This window comes from Pristiophorus japonicus, chromosome 2 (assembly GCF_044704955.1).
Source record: "Pristiophorus japonicus isolate sPriJap1 chromosome 2, sPriJap1.hap1, whole genome shotgun sequence".
Lineage (NCBI taxonomy): Eukaryota > Metazoa > Chordata > Chondrichthyes > Pristiophoridae > Pristiophorus > Pristiophorus japonicus.
The window spans coordinates 5,528,423-5,547,504 of record NC_091978.1 but is presented as its reverse complement, the minus strand read 5'-3'; the positions used below and the strand labels follow the sequence as shown (position 1 = coordinate 5,547,504).

General features: G+C 53.3%; 1 protein-coding gene across 2 annotated transcripts in view; it reads right to left on the bottom strand.

The window, feature by feature from the left end:
• The window catches only part of LOC139235555 (tetratricopeptide repeat protein 31), a 58,373-nt gene that overhangs the window by 12,485 nt on the left and 26,806 nt on the right, over positions 1-19,082 (bottom strand). For both annotated transcript variants that reach the window (XM_070866613.1, XM_070866614.1), the window contains 6 exons: positions 18,861-18,986; positions 16,725-16,770; positions 13,648-13,738; positions 12,201-12,342; positions 10,381-10,485; positions 6,324-6,408 (listed from right to left, as the gene is read on the bottom strand). In XM_070866613.1, the coding sequence (XP_070722714.1) occupies positions 6,324-6,408; positions 10,381-10,485; positions 12,201-12,342; positions 13,648-13,738; positions 16,725-16,770; positions 18,861-18,986 (595 nt within the window). The remainder of the gene's footprint in view (positions 1-6,323; positions 6,409-10,380; positions 10,486-12,200; positions 12,343-13,647; positions 13,739-16,724; positions 16,771-18,860; positions 18,987-19,082) is intronic.

The window sequence follows — 19,082 nt, the reverse complement described above, 5'->3', positions numbered from 1 at the left end:
AGAGGTTGGGGTGGTCTTGGACCTGGCCTCGAGAAAGACAAAGGTCCTCCACCAGCCTGTCATAGAAACATAGAAAATAGGTGCAGGAGTAGGCCATTCGAGCCTGCACCGCCATTCAATATGATCATGGCTGATCATTCACCTCAGTACCCCTTTCCTGCTTTCTCTCCATACCCCTTGATCCCTTTAGCCGTAAGAGCCATATCTAACTCCCTCTTGAATATATCCAATGAACTGGCATCAACAACTCTCTGCGGCAGGGAATTCCACAGGTTAACAACTTTCTGAGTGAAGAAGTTTCTCCTCATCTCAGTCCTAAATGGCTTACCCCTTATCCTAAGACTATGTCCCCTGGTTCTGGACTTCCCCAACATCGGGAACATTCTTCCCGTATCTAACCTGTCCCGTCCCTTCAGAATCTTATACATTTCTATGAGATCCCCTCTCATCCTTCTAAACTCCAGTGTATAAAGGCCCAGTTGATCCAGTCTCTCCTCATGTCAGTCCAGCCATCCCTGGAATCAGTCTGGTGAACCTTCGCTGCACTCCCTCAATAGCAAGAACGTCCTTCCTCAGATTAGGAGACCAAATTTGAACACAATATTCCAGGCGAGGCCTCACCTAGGCCCTGTCCAATTGCAGTAAGACCTCCCTGCTCCTATGCTCAAATCCCCTAGCTATGAAGGCCAACATGCCATTTGCCTTCTCCACCGCCTGTTGTACCTGCATGCCAACTTTCAATGACTGATGAACCATGACACCAAAGTCTCGTTGCACCTCCCCTTTTCCTAATCTGCCGCCATTCAGATAATATTCTGCCTTCGTGTTTTTGCCACCAAAGTGGATAACCTCACATTTATCCACATTATACTGTATCTGCCACGCATTTGCCCACTCTCATAACCGGTCCAAATCACCCTGCAGCCTCTTAGCATCCCCCTCGCTGCAAGCACTGCCCCCCAGTCATCAAGATCCACGGCCCTGGACAACGTGGACCATTTCCCATACCTTGGGAGCCTCTTATCAACAAAAGCAGACATTGATGTGGAGATTCAACACCTTCAGCCGCCTGAGCTCATGGTCTACAGGGCTGTAGTAATACCCGCCCTGCTGTATGGCTCAGAGACATGGACCATGTACAGTAGACACCTCAAATCGCTGGAGAAATACCACCAACGATGTCTCCGCAAGATCCTACAAATTCCCTGGGAGGACAGACACACCAACATTAGCGTCCTCGACCAGGCCAACATCGAAGCACTAACCACACTCGATCAGCTCCGCTGGGCAGGCCACATTGTCCGCATGCCAGACACGAGACTCCCAAAGCAAGCACTCTATTCGGAACTCCTTCACGGCAAACAAGCCAAAGGTGGACAGAGAAAACGTTTCAAGGACCCCCTCAAAGCCTCCCTAATAAAGTGCAACATCCCCACCGATACCTGGGAGTCCCTGGCCAAATACTGCCCTAAGTGGAGGAAGTGCATCTGGGAGAGCGCTGAGCACCTCGAGTCTCATCGCCGAGAGCATGCAGAAACCAAGTGCAGGCAGCGGAAGGAGCGTGCGGCAAACCAATCCCACCCACCCTTTCCTTCAACCACGGTTTGTCCCACCTGTACAGCCACCTAAGGACTCATTTTAAAGAGTGGAAGCAAGTCTTCCTCGATTCCGAGGGACTGCCCATAATGATGATGAAGACCCTCTATGAACATTCATAGACGAACGGAGCCCTCAATGTGCTTCGGGGGGGGTCACTAATTCTCTGCCACTGTGGAGGAGCATGTGTTTAACGGCTCCCCCTGCCACAGGAAGCTGCAGCTGGTGCCACAGCTCAGCGTGAACGGGAGGAGCTGCAGTACCACAGACTGATGTAGGTGGCGCTCCAAGGCCATGGACCTTAATCCCAGCAGCATCGCCAGTTCGTGCAGCCGAAAGGGCAAACTCAGCGCCTGCAGCCGCTTATTGACGAATCAATAAACAGACAGGCCGATGTGAGCCACACAGAGCGGAAATCCTGTCTGTGCTGAATAACCACAGCATCGGATTCCCCCTCCTGACCACTAACAAACCAAGCACTGGGGTTCACTTCGAAAGGGATAGAATTGAAAAGCAGAGCTTTGGTAAACTTGTATAGAAGCTTGGTTAGATCACACTTGGAGCACTGTCTCCATATTAAGAAAAGGGCATTGAGGCAATGGAAAGAGTGCAGAAGAGAGTTGCGAGGGTTATACCAGAACTGAGAGGTTATATCCGTCAAGAAACATTGAACAGTCTGTGGCCTGCTCATGAGAGGGAGTCGCAAAGAGACACGGGGAGGGCGGGCGAGAGACGCGGGGAGGGAGGGAGGGGGGGACGAGAGACGCGGGGAGGGAGGGGGGGGCGAGAGACGCGGGGAGGGAGGGAGGGGGGGCGAGAGACGCGGGGAGGGAGGGAGGGGGGGGCGAGAGACGCGGGGAGGGAGGGAGGGGGGGGGCGAGAGACGCGGGGAGGGAGGGGGGGCGAGAGACGCGGGGAGGGAGGGAGGGGGGGGCGAGAGACGCGGGGAGGGAGGGGGGGGCGAGAGACGCGGGGAGGGAGGGGGGGGCGAGAGACGCGGGGAGGGAGGGGGGGGCGAGAGACGCGGGGAGGGAGGGGGGGGCGAGAGACGCGGGGAGGGAGGGGGGGGCGAGAGACGCGGGGAGGGAGGGGGGGGCGAGAGACGCGGGGAGGGAGGGGGGGGCGAGAGACGCGGGGAGGGAGGGGGGGGGCGAGAGACGCGGGGAGGGAGGGGGGGGCGAGAGACGCGGGGAGGGGGGGGGGGGGAGGGACGCGGGGAGGGAGGGGGGGGGGAGGGACGCGGGGAGGGAGGGGGGGGCGAGAGACGCGGGGAGGGAGGGAGAGCGAGAGACGCGGTGAGGGAGGGCGGGCGAGAGACGCGGGGAGGGAGGGAGGGCGGGCGAGAGACGCGGGGAGGGAGGGAGGGCGGGCGAGAGACGCGGGGAGGGAGGGAGGGCGGGCGAGAGACGCGGGGAGGGAGGGAGGGCGGGCGAGAGACGCGGGGAGGGAGGGAGGGCGGGCGAGAGACGCGGGGAGGGAGGGAGGGCGGGCGAGAGACGCGGGGAGGGAGGGAGGGCGGGCGAGAGACGCGGGGAGGGAGGGAGGGGAGGGACGCGGGGAGGGAGAGCGAGAGACGCGGTGAGGGAGGGCGGGCGAGAGACGCGGGGAGGGCGATAGACGCGGGGAGGGAGGGGGGGAGGGCGATAGACGCGGGAGGGAGGGAGAGCGAGAGACGCGGTGAGGGAGGGCGGGCGAGAGACGCGGGGAGGGCGATAGACGCGGGGAGGGAGGGGGGGAGGGCGATAGACGCGGGAGGGAGGGAGAGCGAGAGACGCGGTGAGGGAGGGCGGGCGAGAGACGCGGGGAGGGAGGGCGATAGACGCGGGGAGGGAGGGGGGGAGGGCGATAGACGTGGGGAGGGAGGGCGGGAGGGCGAGAGACGCGGGGAGGGCGATAGACGCGGGGAGGGAGGGGGGGAGGGCGATAGACGCGGGGAGGGAGGGCGGGAGGGAGGGAGAGCGAGAGACGCGGGGAGGGCGATAGACGCGGGGAGGGAGGGGGGGAGGGCGATAGACGCGGGGAGTGAGGGAGGGCGAGAGACGCGGGGAGGGCGATAGACGCGGGGAGGGAGGGGGGGAGGGCGATAGACGCGGGGAGGGAGGGCGGGAGGGAGGGAGAGCGAGAGACGCGGGGAGGGAGGGAGGGCGGGCGAGAGACGCGGGGAGGGCGATAGACGCGGGGAGGGAGGGGGGGAGGGCGATAGACGCGGGGAGGGAGGGGGAGAGAGAGGGCGAGGAGGGGGGGGGAAGAGAGGGGGCGAGGAGGCCGGGGGGAAGAGAGGGGGCGAGGAGGGGGGGGGGGGAAGAGAGGGGGCGAGGAGGGGGGGGGAAGAGAGGGGCGCAGAGAGGGGGAGAGAGGGGCGCAGAGAGGGAGAGAGAGGGAGAGAGGGGCGCAGAGAGGGAGAGAGAGGGGCGCAGAGAGGGGCGCAGAGAGGGGCGCAGAGAGGGGCGCAGAGAGGGGCGCAGAGAGGGGCGCAGAGAGGGGCGCAGAGAGGGGCGCAGAGAGGGGCGCAGAGAGGGGCGCAGAGAGGGGCGCAGAGAGGGGCGCAGAGAGGGGCGCAGAGAGGGGCGCAGAGAGGGGCGCAGAGAGGGGCGCAGAGAGGGGCGCAGAGAGGGGCGCAGAGAGGGGCGCAGAGAGGGAGAGAGAGGGGCGCAGAGAGGGAGAGAGAGGGGCGCAGAGAGGGAGAGAGAGGGGCGCAGAGAGGGAGAGAGAGGGGCGCAGAGAGGGAGAGAGAGGGGCGCAGAGAGGGAGAGAGAGGGGCGCAGAGAGGGAGAGAGAGGGGCGCAGAGAGGGAGAGAGAGGGGCGCAGAGAGACAGGGTGCAAAGAGGAAGAGAGAGTGCAAAGAGGGAAGAGAGAGAGGGCGCAAAGAGGGAGAGAGAGCGGGCGCAAAGAGGGAGAGAGAGCGGGCGCAGAGAGAAACATAGAAACATAGAAAATAGATGCAGGAGTAGGCCATTCAGCCCTTCTAGCCTGCACCGCCATTCAATGAGTTCATGGCTGAACATGAAACTTCAGTACCCCATTCCTGCTTTCTCGCCATAACCCTTGATCCCCCGAGTAGTAAGGACTTCATCTAACTCCCTTTTGAATATATTTAGTGAATTGGCCTCAACTACTTTCTGTGGTAGAGAATTCCACAGGTTCACCACTCTCTGGGTGAAGAAGTTTCTCCTCATCTCGGTCCTAAATGGCTTACCCCTTATGCTCAGACCTGGTTCTGGACTTTCCCAACATTGGGAACATTCTTCCTGCATCTAACCTGTCTAAACCCGTCAGAATTTTAAACGTTTCCATGAGGTCCCCTCTCATTCTTCTGAACTCCAGTGAATACAAGCCCAGTTGATCCAGTCTTTCTTGATAGGTCAGTCCCACCATCCCGGGAATCAGTCTGGTGAATCTTCGCTGCACTCCCTCAATAGCAAGAATGTCCTTCTTCAAGTTATGAGACCAAAACTGTACACAATACTCCAGGTGTGGCCTCACCAAGGCCCTGTACAACTGTAGCAACACCTCTCTGCCCCTGTACTCAAATCCCCTCGCTATGAAGGCCAACATGCCATTTGCTTTCTTTATCGCCTGCTGTACCTGCATGCCAACCTTCAATGACTGATGTACCATGACACCCAGGTCTCGTTGCACCTTCCCTTTTCCTAATCTGTCACCATTCAGATAATAGTCTGTCTCTCTGTTTTTACCACCAAAGTGGATAACCTCACATTTATCCACATTATACTTCATCTGCCATGCATTTGCCCACTCACCTAACCTATCCAAGTCACTCTGCAGCCTAATAGCATCCTCCTCGCAGCTCACACTGCCACCCAAATGTCATCCGCAAATTTGGAGATACTGCATTTAATCCCCTCGTCTAAATCATTAATGTACAATGTAAACAGCTGGGGCCCCAGCACAGAACCTTGCGGCACCCCACTAGTCACTGCCTGCCATTCTGAAAAGTACCCGTTTACTCCTACTCTTTGCTTCCTGTCTGACAACCAGTTCTCAATCCATGTCAGCACACTACCCCCAATCCCATGTGCTTTAACTTTGCACATTAATCTCTTGTGAGGGAGAGAGAGCGGGCGCAGAGAGGGTGAGAGAGCGGGCGCAGAGAGGGAGAGAGAGAGGGTGCAGAGAGGGAGAGAGAGCGGGGAGAACACTGTTTACAAACTTGGTGTCATATTTGACCCCGAGTTGGGCTTCCGACCACAAATCACTAAGACCGCCTAATTCCACCTCAGTAACATCGCCCGTCTCCACCCCTGCCTCAGCTCATCCGCTGCTGAAACTTTCATCCATGTCTTTGTTAATTCTGGACTTGACAATTCCGATGCACTCCTGGCTGGCGTCCCACGTTCTATCCTCTGTAAACTTGAGGTGATGCAAAGTTCTGCTGCCCCGTGTCTGAACTCGCACCAAGTCCCGCTCACCCATCACCCCTGTGCTCGCCGACCTGCATTGGCTCCCGGTTAAGCAACACCTCAATTTCAGAATTCCCATCCTTGAGTGGCCTCGCCCTTCCCTATCTGTCCTCTTGTGCATCCCCGATTTTACTCACTCCACCAACGATGGGCCGTGCCTTCAGCTGACTGGGTCCCAAGGTCTTGAATTTCTTCTCGTCCCTCCTTTAAGATGCTCCTTCAAACTTACCGCTTCCACCAAGCTATTGGTCAGAGAGAGGCAGATGGGGAGGGGCAGAAAGGCAAAAAACAAGCAAGGCTCTCACCTGACGACAGTGCCTTCGCTGCTTGTTCAAAGCTTCCGTATATTTTTAGAGTCTCTTCACACTGCTGCTGAGTAAAGCCCTGCTCCTGCAATTGCAAAAAAAGGGAAGCATTAAAAGGTGACGGGAGGTCAGGAATGGCAGCTTGAAGGGCAGCCCACCCAGCTCGCTCAGTGGTGACAGGTCAGAGTGCAGTGCGCCTCCCATAAACAGCAGCTCCCAGCTAACATCAGCCTGCAAACAACACAGCACTTCAATGCATTACCAGTGAAGCGCAGACATTTCAACATGACAAGGTGCTTCACGATACAGGTTATGACTACGCCGGTACCTGGCTCAGTCGGTGGAACTTTGATAGAGTCAGAAGGTTGTGGGTTTAAATTCCACTCCAGTGACTCGAGCACAGTACTCAAGCTGACACTCCAGTGCAATGCTGAGGGAATGCTGCACGGTCAGAGGTCCCATCTTTCGGATGAGATGTTAAACCGAGGCCCCGGTGCCTGTTCAAGTGGGTGTGAAACATCCCACTGCATTTTGTTTTTGAAGTGCAGCAGGGAGTTCTCCCATTATGCTGGCCCACATTCAATGCTCACCAGTACCAAAAGTAGAATTCAGTGGTCTCATTGCGTGTTACAGAACCACCCCATGCGCAAATTGGTCGCTACACTAACCCCGTAACAGCAGGGATAGACTTCAAAATCCAATTCATTTTTTCTTTATATAACAGACTCCGAGGACACTGAAGGACAATCCTCTAGTCCAACATAGAATCATGAAATGGTTACAGCACAGAAGGAGGCCATTCGGCCCGTCGAGCCCGTGCCAGCTTCAGCAAGACCACCTCAGCCAGTCCCACTCCCCCGCCCTTTCCCCGTAGCCCTGCCAATTTTTTTCCTTAAGATACTTATCCAATTCCCTTTTGAAAGCCACGATTAAGTCTATCTCCACCACCCTTCAGGCCGTGCATTCCAGATCCAAACCACTCGCTGCATAAAAACGTTTTTCCTCATGTCGCCTTTGGTTCTTCTGCCAATCACGTTAAATCTGTGTCCTCTGGTTCTCGACCCTTCCACCAATAGGAACAATTTCTCTCTCTCTACTCTGTCCAGACCCCTCATGATTTTGAACCTCCATCAAATCTCATCACAACCTTCTCTGCTCTAAGGAGAACAACCCCAGCTTCTCCAGTCAGTCCACGTAACTGAAGTCCCTCATCCCTGGAACCATTCTCGGAAATCTTCTCCCGAGGCCCAGAGGTCTATGCTGTCGGACATGAGTCTTTGGCCGGAGCAGGGGTGGGGGGGAAACGGGACAGGACTTCGCCAAGACTGCTGTATGTCACACAGACTTGGAGTTACGTCAGGGAGGAATCTGGGACCTCACTGCCAAGTTGTCGCTGGGATGTGGACAGTGTAGAGGGAGCTTTACTCTGTATCTAACCCGTGCTGCACCTGCCCTGGGAGTGTTTGATGGGACAGTGCAGAGGGAGCTTTACTCTGTATCCAACCCGTGCTGTACCTGCCCTGGGAGTGTTTGATGGGACAGTGTAGAGGGAGCTTTACTCTATATCTAACCCGTGCTGTACCTGCCCTGGGAGTGTTTGATGGAGCAGTGTAGAGGGAGCTTTACTCTGTATCTAACCCCGTGCTGCACCTGCCCTGGGAGTGTTTGATGGAGCAGTGTCGAGGGAGCTTTATTCTGTATCTAACCCGTGCTGCACCTGCCCTGGGAGTGTTTGATGGGACAGTGCAGAGGGAGCTTTACTCTGTATCTAACCCGTGCTGTACCTGCCCTGGGAGTGTTTGATGGAGCAGTGTCGAGGGAGCTTTACTCTGTATCTAACCCCGTGCTATACCTGCCCTGGGAGTGTTTGATGGGACAGTGTCGAGGGAGCTTTACTCTGTATCTAACCCCGTGCTGTACCTGCCCTGGGAGTGTTTGATGGGACAGTGTAGAGAGAGCTTTACTCTGTATCTAACCCCATGCTGTACCTGCCCTGGGAGTGTTTGATGGGACAGTGTCGAGGGAGCTTTACTCTGTATCTAACCCCATGCTGTACCTGTCCTGGGAGTGTTTGATGGGACAGTGTAGAGGGAGCTTTACTCTGTATCTAACCCCGTGCTGTACCTGCCCTGGGAGTGTTTGATGGGACAGTGTAGAGAGAGCTTTACTCTGTATCTAACCCCATGCTGTACCTGCCCTGGGAATGTTTGATGGGACAGTGTCGAGGGAGCTTTACTCTGTATCTAACCCCATGCTGTACCTGTCCTGGGAGTGTTTGATGGGACAGTGTAGAGGGAGCTTTACTCTGTATCTAACCCGTGCTGTACCTGCCCTGGGAGTGTTTGATGGAGCAGTGTCGAGGGAGCTTTACTCTGTATCTAACCCCATGCTGTACCTGCCCTGGGAGTGTTTGATGGGACAGTGTAGAGGGAGCTTTACTCTGTATCTAACCCCGTGCTATACCTGCCCTGGGAGTGTTTGATGGGACAGTGTCGAGGGAGCTTTACTCTGTATCTAACCCCGTGCTGTACCTGCCCTGGGAGTGTTTGATGGGACAGTGTAGAGAGAGCTTTACTCTATCTAACCCCATGCTGTACCTGCCCTGGGAGTGTTTGATGGGACAGTGTAGAGAGAGCTTTACTCTGTATCTAACCCCATGCTGTACCTGCCCTGGGAGTGTTTGATGGGACAGTGTAGAGAGAGCTTTACTCTGTATCTAACCCCATGCTGTACCTGTCCTGGGAGTGTTTGATGGGACAGTGTAGAGGGAGCTTTACTCTGTATCCAACCCCGTGCTGTACCTGCCCTGGGAGTGTTTGATGGGACAGTGTAGAGAGAGCTTTACTCTGTATCTAACCCGTGCTGTACCTGCCCTGGGAGTGTTTGATGGAGCAGTGTCGAGGGAGCTTTACTCTGTATCTAACCCCATGCTGTTCCTGCCCTGGGAGTGTTTGATGGGACAGTGTAGAGGGAGCTTTACTCTGTATCTAACCCCGTGCTATACCTGCCCTGGGAGTGTTTGATGGGACAGTGTCGAGGGAGCTTTACTCTGTATCTAACCCCGTGCTGTACCTGCCCTGGGAGTGTTTGATGGGACAGTGTAGAGAGAGCTTTACTCTGTATCTAACCCCATGCTGTACCTGCCCTGGGAGTGTTTGATGGGACAGTGTAGAGAGAGCTTTACTCTGTATCTAACCCCATGCTGTACCTGCCCTGGGAGTGTTTGATGGGACAGTGTCGAGGGAGCTTTACTCTGTATCTAACCCCATGCTGTACCTGTCCTGGGAGTGTTTGATGGGACAGTGTAGAGGGAGCTTTACTCTGTATCTATCCCGTGCTGTACCTGCCCTGAGAGTGTTTGATGGGACAGTGTAGAGGGAGCTTTACTCTGTATCTAACATCTCTCCTAAATGGACTGCAATAGCTCCATGAGATCACCCAACATACCACTGACCACTGGAGCGTTATCAAAAATTTGACATAATTTGACATCAAGCAACACAAGGAGATACTGGGATCAGATGACCAAACGTTTGGTAAAAGAGGGAGGTTTTATAAAGCATTTTAAAAGGAGGAAAGAGAGATCGCGAGGCAGAGATGCTTATGAAAGGAATTCCTGAGCTTGGTGCCTTGCCAGCTGAAGGCATGGCCAGCAATGATTTGAGCATTCCCGATTTTAATCGCTCAAGAGGCAGAGATCAGTGCAGAGATCTCAGGTTATTGTGGGGCTGAAGGAGATTACCAAGATAGGGAGGAACGAGGCCATGGTGGGATTTGCTTAACTGGGAGCCAATGTAGGTCAGTGAGCCCAGGGGAGATGGGTGAGCGGGACTTGGTGTGAGTTAGGCACGGACAGCAAGGTTTTGGATGAATTCAAGTTTACGTAGGGTAGAACTAGAGAGGCCAGCCAGGAGTGCGTTGAAATAGTTGACTCTAGAGGTAACAAAGGCAGGGATGAGGGTTTCAGCAGATGATGAGCTGAGGCAAGGGCGGAGACGGGCTATATTACGGAGGTGGAAATAGGCTGCCTTATATAGGGTTGCTCTCCATCACTCACCATCATTAGCTGCATCTGGACTTGAAGTAGTTCACATTCAGCATCTTTACAGGAACTATCAATTTTCAGCACCTCCTGAAAGGCTGTTATGGCCTCTATATATCTCTGCGTGAAAGGAAATACCCGAGGTTATACTGGAATAAAGCAGAGGTTTGCCAAAAAACATGACCTTTGTATCAGCACTGGAAATATCCCATACATTAGGTGACGAGGGGTGATGGAAAAGATGAAGCGGTGTGTTGGAAGTTATTGGAATATGGTAGTGACCACCAAACCCAGAGGTCACGAGTTCCAATCCCACCGGGTCGGGATGTAAACCAGAATTCAGTAAATCTGGTAATTTGCGCTCTGGCACCAGGGAAAGCGACCATGAAGTTGTTGGGTGGTCGCAAAAACCCAATTGATTCATTACTGTCCTTCAGGGAAGGGAACCTGCCACCCCTACTCATTCTCACCAACACTCGACTCCACTTCCACACTACAAGGTTGTCTCTTAATCCCCTCAGGGCAACAAGGAATGAGTAATAAATACCCATGGCCCTCCCAATGAGGAATGCGCAATAAATACCCATGGCCCTCCCAACAAGGGATGGGCAATAAATACCCATGGCCCCTCCCAATGAGGAATGGGCAATAAATACCCATGGCCCTCCCAACAAGGGATGGGCAATAAATACCCATGGCCCTCCCAATGAGGAATAAGCAATAAATACCCATGGCCTTCCCAATGAGGAATGAGCAATAAATACCCATGGCCCTTCCCAATGAGGAATGCGCAATAAATACCCATGGCCCCTCCCAATGAAGGATGAGCAATAAATACCCATGGCCCTCCCAATGAGGGATGAGCAATAAATACCCATGGCCCTCCCAATGAGGAATGGGCAATAAATACCCATGGCCCTCCCAATGAGGAATGAGCAATAAATACCCATGGCCCTCCCAATGAGGAATGAGCAATAAATACCCATGGCCCTCCCAATGAGGGATGAGCAATAAATACCCATGGCCCTCCCAACGAGAATTGAGTAATCAATACCCATGGCCCTCCCAATGAGGAATAAGCAATCAGTACCCATGCCCCTCCCAACGAGGAATGGGCAATAAATACCCATGGCCCTCCCAATGAGGAATAAGCAATCAATACCCATGCCCCTCCCAACGAGGAATGGGCAATAAATACCCATGGCCCTCCCAATGAGGAATAAGCAATCAATACCCATGCCCCTCCCAACGAGGAATGGGCAATAAATACCCATCCATGGCCCTCCCAATGAGGGAGGAGCAATAAATACCCATGGCCCTCCCAATGAGGGAGGAGCAATCAATACCCATGGCCCTCCCAACAAGGGATGGGCAATAAATACTGACCAACCATTATCACCCACATCTGAAGGGTTTTGCGCACAAAGTCTTCCTCTATCACCTCAATGAAGGCATTTCCGAGGCATATTGAAGAGAACACGAGTCTGCACATCACCCAAAGAACATGAACATTTGGAGATCCCTGGGACTCCAGGTTCCTGCCTCAGTAACCACAGATCTCTAGTATGTGATCTGGCCAGTAACAAGGGCTCAGCTTTTAACAGGGAGCCAGCAACAGAGGCCCGATGAAGCACAGAACAGTAGAGTGCGGGATCATTGCCACAATCGCACAAAGGGGAAGAGACTTGGGTAGAGAGGGGCGAGGGAGGAGAATGGCAGGGGTACAAAGCCTCATGAACAGCAATGAAACAACATTCACCTTAACGACCAGAATTAGCCCCTAGTGTCCTGTTGCAAACACAAAAAGTCCAGACTAAAAGCAAGACTAAAGATACCTTAATTCCAGCTAGTGCTCTGGCTTTCCTGAAATATCCCTTTGGCCACAAAGGATTCAAGCTCAGTGCTATCTCAGCATCACTCAGCGCCCTATTGTACTGCTTCAGCCTCTCGTAGCAGTAGGAACGGTTTCCAAACAGCCTGCAGAAGAACAAAATTCAAACCATAAAAATTAAACAGGAATGTGCCGAACATTCCCAGGGCAGGTACAGCACGGGTTAGGTAAAGAGTAAAGCTCCCTCTACACTGTCCCATCAAACACTCCCAGGGCAGGTATAGCACGGGGTTAGATACAGAGTAAAGCTCCCTCTACACTGTCCCATCAAACACTCCCAGGGCAGGTATAGCACGGGGTTAGATACAGAGTAAAGCTCCCTCTACACTGTCCCATCAAACACTCCCAGGGCAGGTACAGCACGGGGTTAGATACAGAGTAAAGCTCCCTCTACACTGTCCCATCAAACACTCCCAGGGCAGGTACAGCACGGGTTAGGTAGAGTAAAGCTCTCTCTACACTGTCCCATCAAACACTCCCCAGGGCAGGTACAGCATCACGGGTTAGATGCAGGTTAATAAATTACCCTCTACATTGTGACAGTAATGTGTCTTAGGCCCCAACCTCAATTTTCCCATATACACCAACTGACATTTGTATGGGATAGATTCAATCAAGTCCCATTATTTGATGCTGCATGTTGTGATTAACCTGATAGAGAGGAAATACGATAAAGGCAATACAATCACAGTTGAAACAAAACAAGAATTTCTTAAACTCAGAAAAGATACTGAATGGATTGCAGTACCAGGTGTCATCCACTGGACTCTAGAGGAATCAAGGGATATGGGGATAGGGAAGAAAAGTTGAGTTGAGGTTGAAGTTCAGCCATAATCTTATAGAGCAGGCTCAAAAGGTCGAATGGCCTACTCCTGCTCCTAATTCTTATGTTTTTGACTCAGTGGTAGCATGCTCTTCTCGGAGTACGAAGGTCATGGGCTGTATCTAGGCTGATACTTCAGAGAAGTACCGAGGGAGTGCTGCACAGTCAGGTGGATGTAAAAGATCCCATAGCACTATTTCGAAGAGGAGCTGAGGAATTCTCCCAGTGTCCTGGCCAATATTTATACCGCAACCAACATCACTAAAACCAATTGTCTGGTCAATATCACTCTGCTGTTTGTGGGAGCTTGCTGTGCACATGTTGGCTGCCGCATTTCTTACATTACAACAGTGACTACACTCCAAAAGTATTTAATTGGCTGTAAAGCACTTTGGGATGTCCGGAGGTTGTGAAAGGCGCTGTATAATAAGTTCTTTCATTCTTCTTCTTGCCAGCCTCCTTCCTGCAGTGATGGACAGTAATGTGCTGGATAAGTGCCCATACATCACTCCCTCCCCACCCTCTCACCATCAGACACTGGCAACATTGATTGGGCACAGGCTCTCACCTATATTCCTTTGGATCATATTTAATTGCTTCTGTAAAGTATGTCACCGCGTCACCATAGCGTCCCTCGTTAGCCATACTGTTACCCTGTACTGAGGAGGGAAACAAAACAAGCCAGTCAGCAGCTCCACCCGGCAAAAACGCAAGCAATCCAGAGCGACAAAGAGCCATTCCACCGATCAGCCCCGCTCGGGCCCAGTTCAGATTACTCCATCATTGACTCCCATCCCACATCACCTGTTGAACCCATCCTTGAAGAAATGCAAAGTTCATTGGCTGAACTTCCTGAACAAAAATCAATCTGTGCCATTAATTTCTCTCAGATAAAGATCAAGTTTCAAATAGCCTCAAAACCACTCCCCTCTGCTTCACAGCCACTATCCGGTGGGAAAAAGGATTTTCCAATCACTATCTATTTGCTCACCTCCTGAGCGTCTGTACACTTATTTCATTTGCGGGATTTGTCACGATTAAAAGCCGACAAATCCCCTGGACCCGATGGCCTACACTCTAAGGTTCTACAAGAGGTGGCTGCAGAGATAGTGGATGCATTGGTTTTGATCTTCCAAAATACTCTAGATTCTAGAACTGTCCCCACTGATTGGAAGGAAACAAATGTAACACCGCTATTCAAGAAAGGAGGGAGAGAGAAAACTGGGAACTAGAGGCCAGTTAGCCTGGCATCAGTCATCGGGAAAATACTGGAATTCATTGTTAAGGAAGTGGTATCAGGGCACTTAGATTATCATAACACGATTAGGCAAAGTCCACATGGCTTTATGAAAGGGAAGTCGTGTTTGACAAATGTATTAAGAGTTTTTTGAGAATGTAACTAGTCGGGTAGATAAGGGGGAAGCAGTGAATAGTATATTTTGATTTCCAAAAGGCAATCGATAAGGTGCCACATAAAAGGTTATTACACAAGATAAGGCTCATGGGGTTGGGGGTAATATAGTATCATGGATAGAGGATTGGTTAACAGACAGAAAACAGAAAGTAGGGATAAACAGGACTTCTTCAGGTTGGTAGGCTGTAACTAATGAGGTGCCGCAAGGATGAGAGCTGGGGACGTAGCTATTTACAATCTATATTAATGATCGAGATGAAGGGACAGAGTGTAATGTATCCAAGTTTGCTAATGATACAAAGCTGGGTGGGACAGTGAGCTGTGAGGAGAACAGAGAGTCTGCAAAGGGATATAGATAGACTCAGTGAATGGGCAGTAAAGTGGCAAATGGAATATAATGTGGGGAAATGTGAGGTTATTCACTTTGGTATGAAGAATATAAAAACAGAATATTTTTTAAATGGTGAGAAACTTTTAAATGTTGGTATTCAGAGAGATTTGGGTGTCTTTGTGTAGGAAACACAGAAAGCTAGCATGTAGGTACAGCAAGCAATAAGGAAGGCAAATAGCATGTTGCTCTTTATTGCAAGGGGGTTGGAGTATAAGAGTAAGGAAGACTTGCTACAATTGTATAGGGCCTTGGCGAGACCACACCTGGAGTACTGTGAACAGTTTTGGTCTCCCCCGCCCCCACCCCTCCCTGTGACTCTCTCTGTCAGTGAATCTGCACCTCTCCCCACCCCTCCCCGAGACTCTCTCCCCCCACCCCTCCCCGAGACTCTCTCTCCCCACCCGTCCCAGAGACTCTCTCTCCCCACCCCTCCCCGAGACACTCTCCCCACCCCTCCCAGAGACTCTCTCCCCACCCCTCCCCGAGACTCTCTCTCCCCACCCGTCCCAGAGACTCTCTCTCCCCACCCCTCCCCGAGACACTCTCCCCACCCGTCCCAGAGACACTCTCCCCACCCGTCCCAGAGACTCTCTCCCCACCCCTCCCCGAGACTCTCTCTCCCCACCCGTCCCAGAGACTCTCTCTCCCCACCCCTCCCCGAGACACTCTCCCCACCCGTCCCAGAGACTCTCTCCCCACCCGTCCCAGAGACTCTCTCCCCACCCGTCCCAGAGACTCTCTCTCCCCACCCGTCCCAGAGACTCTCTCCCCACCCGTCCCAGAGACTCTCTCCCCACCCGTCCCAGAGACTCTCTCCCCACCCGTCCCAGAGACTCTCTCTCCCCACCCGTCCCAGAGACTCTCTCTCCCCACCCGTCCCAGAGACTCTCTCCCTACCCCTCCCCGAGACTCTCTCCCCACCCCTCCCCGAGACTCTCTCCCCACCCCTCCCCGAGACTCTCTCCCCACCCCTCCCCGAGACTCTCTCCCCACCCCTCCCCGAGACTCTCTCCCCACCCCTCCCAGAGACACTCTCCCCACCCCTCCCAGAGACACTCTCCCCACCCCTCCCCGAGACTCTCTCTCTCCCCACCCGTCCCCGAGACTCTCTCCCCACCCCTCCCAGAGACTCTCTCTCTCCCCACCCCTCCCAGAGACTCTCTCTCTCCCCACCCGTCCCAGAGACTCTCTCTCTCCCCACCCGTCCCAGACTCTCTCTCTCCCCACCCGTCCCAGAGACTCTCTCTCCCCACCCGTCCCAGAGACTCTCTCTCCCCACCCCTCCCAGAGACTCTCTCTCCCCACCCCTCCCAGAGACACTCTCCCCACCCCTCCCCGAGACTCTCTCCCCACCCCTCCCAGAGACACTCTCCCCACCCCTCCCCGAGACTCTCTCTCTCCCCACCCGTCCCCGAGACTCTCTCCCCACCCCTCCCAGAGACTCTCTCTCTCCCCACCCCTCCCAGAGACTCTCTCTCTCCCCACCCGTCCCAGAGACTCTCTCTCCCCACCCGTCCCAGAGACTCTCTCCCCACCCCTCCCCGAGACTCTCTCCCCACCCCTCCCCGAGACTCTCTCCCCACCCCTCCCAGAGACACTCTCCCCACCCCTCCCAGAGACTCTCTCCCCACCCCTCCCCGAGACTCTCTCCACCCCCCTCCCCGAGACTCTCTCCCCACCCCTCCCCGAGACTCTCTCCCCACCCCTCCCCGAGACTCTCTCCCAGTGTCAGTGAATCTGCACCCACATGTACTCAAAAGTGTCCTCTCCATTACCATGTGATCCGAGCTAGAGACCACATGTCTACACTCACAGATCTCCAACCATGGCCCCAGCTTACCTGCCAATTCCAAAATCTTGGCCGTAGTATTCGAGTCCGTAGTTTGCTGAAAAGAGGAAGAACAACAAAGTAATTAACACACATTCACACTACTTGCATTAACAAGCGCCGAATCACCGTGAAGTGTGCCAAACATCGTTGTACAATGAACTGCTTGGCACAGCGACGTGAGTGGGAAAATGCCATTCTGCGCCCAGTGAGATCTCACAAACAGCCAATGGTGCCTTTGGATGAGGGGAGAGATGCTGGTCAGAACACTGGGCGAATTGCTATGCTTCCCATTGTGCAATACCAGGAGATTGTTTTACGTCCTTGCGGGGACAGACGGCAAACATCTCATCTGAAAGACAGCACCTGCAACAGTGCAGCATCATCGATTTGCCACCATTAACATCCTGGGGGTCACCATTGACCAGAAACATAACTGGATCAGCCACATAAATACTGAGGCTACAAGAGCAGGTCAGAGGCTGGGTATTCTGCAGCAAGTGTTTCACCTCCTGACTCCCCAAAGCCTTTCCACCATCTGCGAGGCACAAGTCAGGAGTGTGATGGAATACTCTCCACTTGCCTGGATCAGTGCAGCTCCAACAGCACTCAAGCTCAACACCATGCAGGACAAAGCAGCCCACTTGATGGGCCCCCCATCCAGCACCTTAAGCAGTCATTCCCTCCACCACTGGCGCACCGTGGCTGCAGTGTGTACCATCTACAAGATGCACTGCAGCAACTCACCAAGGCTTCTTTGATAGCATTTAGGTGGTCAAGGGCAGCAGGCGCAGGGGAACACCACCACCTCCAAGTCACAACACCACCCTGACTTAGAAATATATCACCGTTCCTTCATCGTCGCTGGGTCACAATCCTGGAACTCTCTCCCTAATAGCACTGTGGGAGCACCTTCACCACATGGACTGCAGCGGTTCAAGGCGGCGGCTCACCACCACCTTCTCAAGGGGCAATTAGGGATGGGCAATAAATACCGGCCTTGCCAGCAACTGACACATCCCGGCACGAATAAAAAAAAACTCCCTCAGTACTGCACTGGAGAGTAACCCAGATTGTAGACTTGGGATTAGGGCTTGAACCTGTAAGCTTCTAACTTGGAGGCAAGAGTGCTGCCAACTGAGCCACAAATAACATTTCTCTTCATAATTGTGAACACCTTTATTAGATCTCCCCGTAACCTTCTCTGCTCTAAGGAGAACAGGCCAGGTTCTCCAGTCTCTCCACATAACTGAAGTCCTGCATCCTTGTCTGACAAACTTTAAAAATTAACCGTTAGTTCAACATGCACTAGGCCATGGGTCTAACACGCAACAGATGCTCCTAGCTCAGAAATCAGGGTCTACAGTGAAAGATAACATTTGTCAGAGTAGCTGCTCCCTGATCTCTACCAAGTGACCCCTAATCACAACACAGGGTGAACAAGATCATGTGTGCTGCCTTTTTCTGTTCAATCATAATCAAATAACTGTTGACACTCTGCCTTGGCTCTCACGCAAGCACACACAACCGACACTTGGGTCCGGTACTGAAAGCTGCCATAAACTTCAGCTCATCCAAAACTTTGCTGTCCGGATCCTAACTTGCACCAAGTCTCCTTCACCCAACACCTCCTGTGCTCACTGACCTACATTCGTTCCCAATCCGGTAACACCTTGATTTTAAATATCTCATCCTTGTGATCAAATCCCTCCACGGCCTCGACCCTCCCCAACTCTGTAACCTCTGAAATCTCTGCCTCTTGTGCATCCCTGATTTTAATCGCTCCACCATTGGCAGCCGTGCCTTCAGGGCCCTAAGCTCTGGAATTCCCTCCGTAAACCTCACACTCCTTCTTTTTAGACGCTCCTTAAAACCCCTCTCTTTGATCAAGCTTTTGGTAACCTGACCCAATATCGCTCTGTGACACGGTGTCAAATTTCAATCGGATTACGCTCTTGTGAGGTGCCTTGGTGCGGCTTTACGAAGTTAAAGGCGCCATATAAATGCAAGTTGGTGTTGCCAGCACCCCACCAAGACTCAGTGCTGTCAGGAGAAGGGAAACAGCACACTGCGCTCCCGTGTAGGGTCACGGAGTTACTAACGTTGTGCAGCGTTGAGCTAGTCAAAGATGGTCAGAAGCTTCCTTACCTCTAGTTTCTTTTCACCTTTCTTCTTCTCGCTCTCCTTCTTCTCGGCTTTAGGTTTTATATTCATTTTACGTTTTATCTGGTTGGCAGCTTTCGACACAAAAGAACTGGTCATATCCCATTCATCCTGCGAGAGGGAAAGGCAGCGTCAACAGTAACTCCCTCCACAGGCCCAGACCCCCCAGACCTCGGTCCCCATCCCACCCACAAACAAACGAGACAG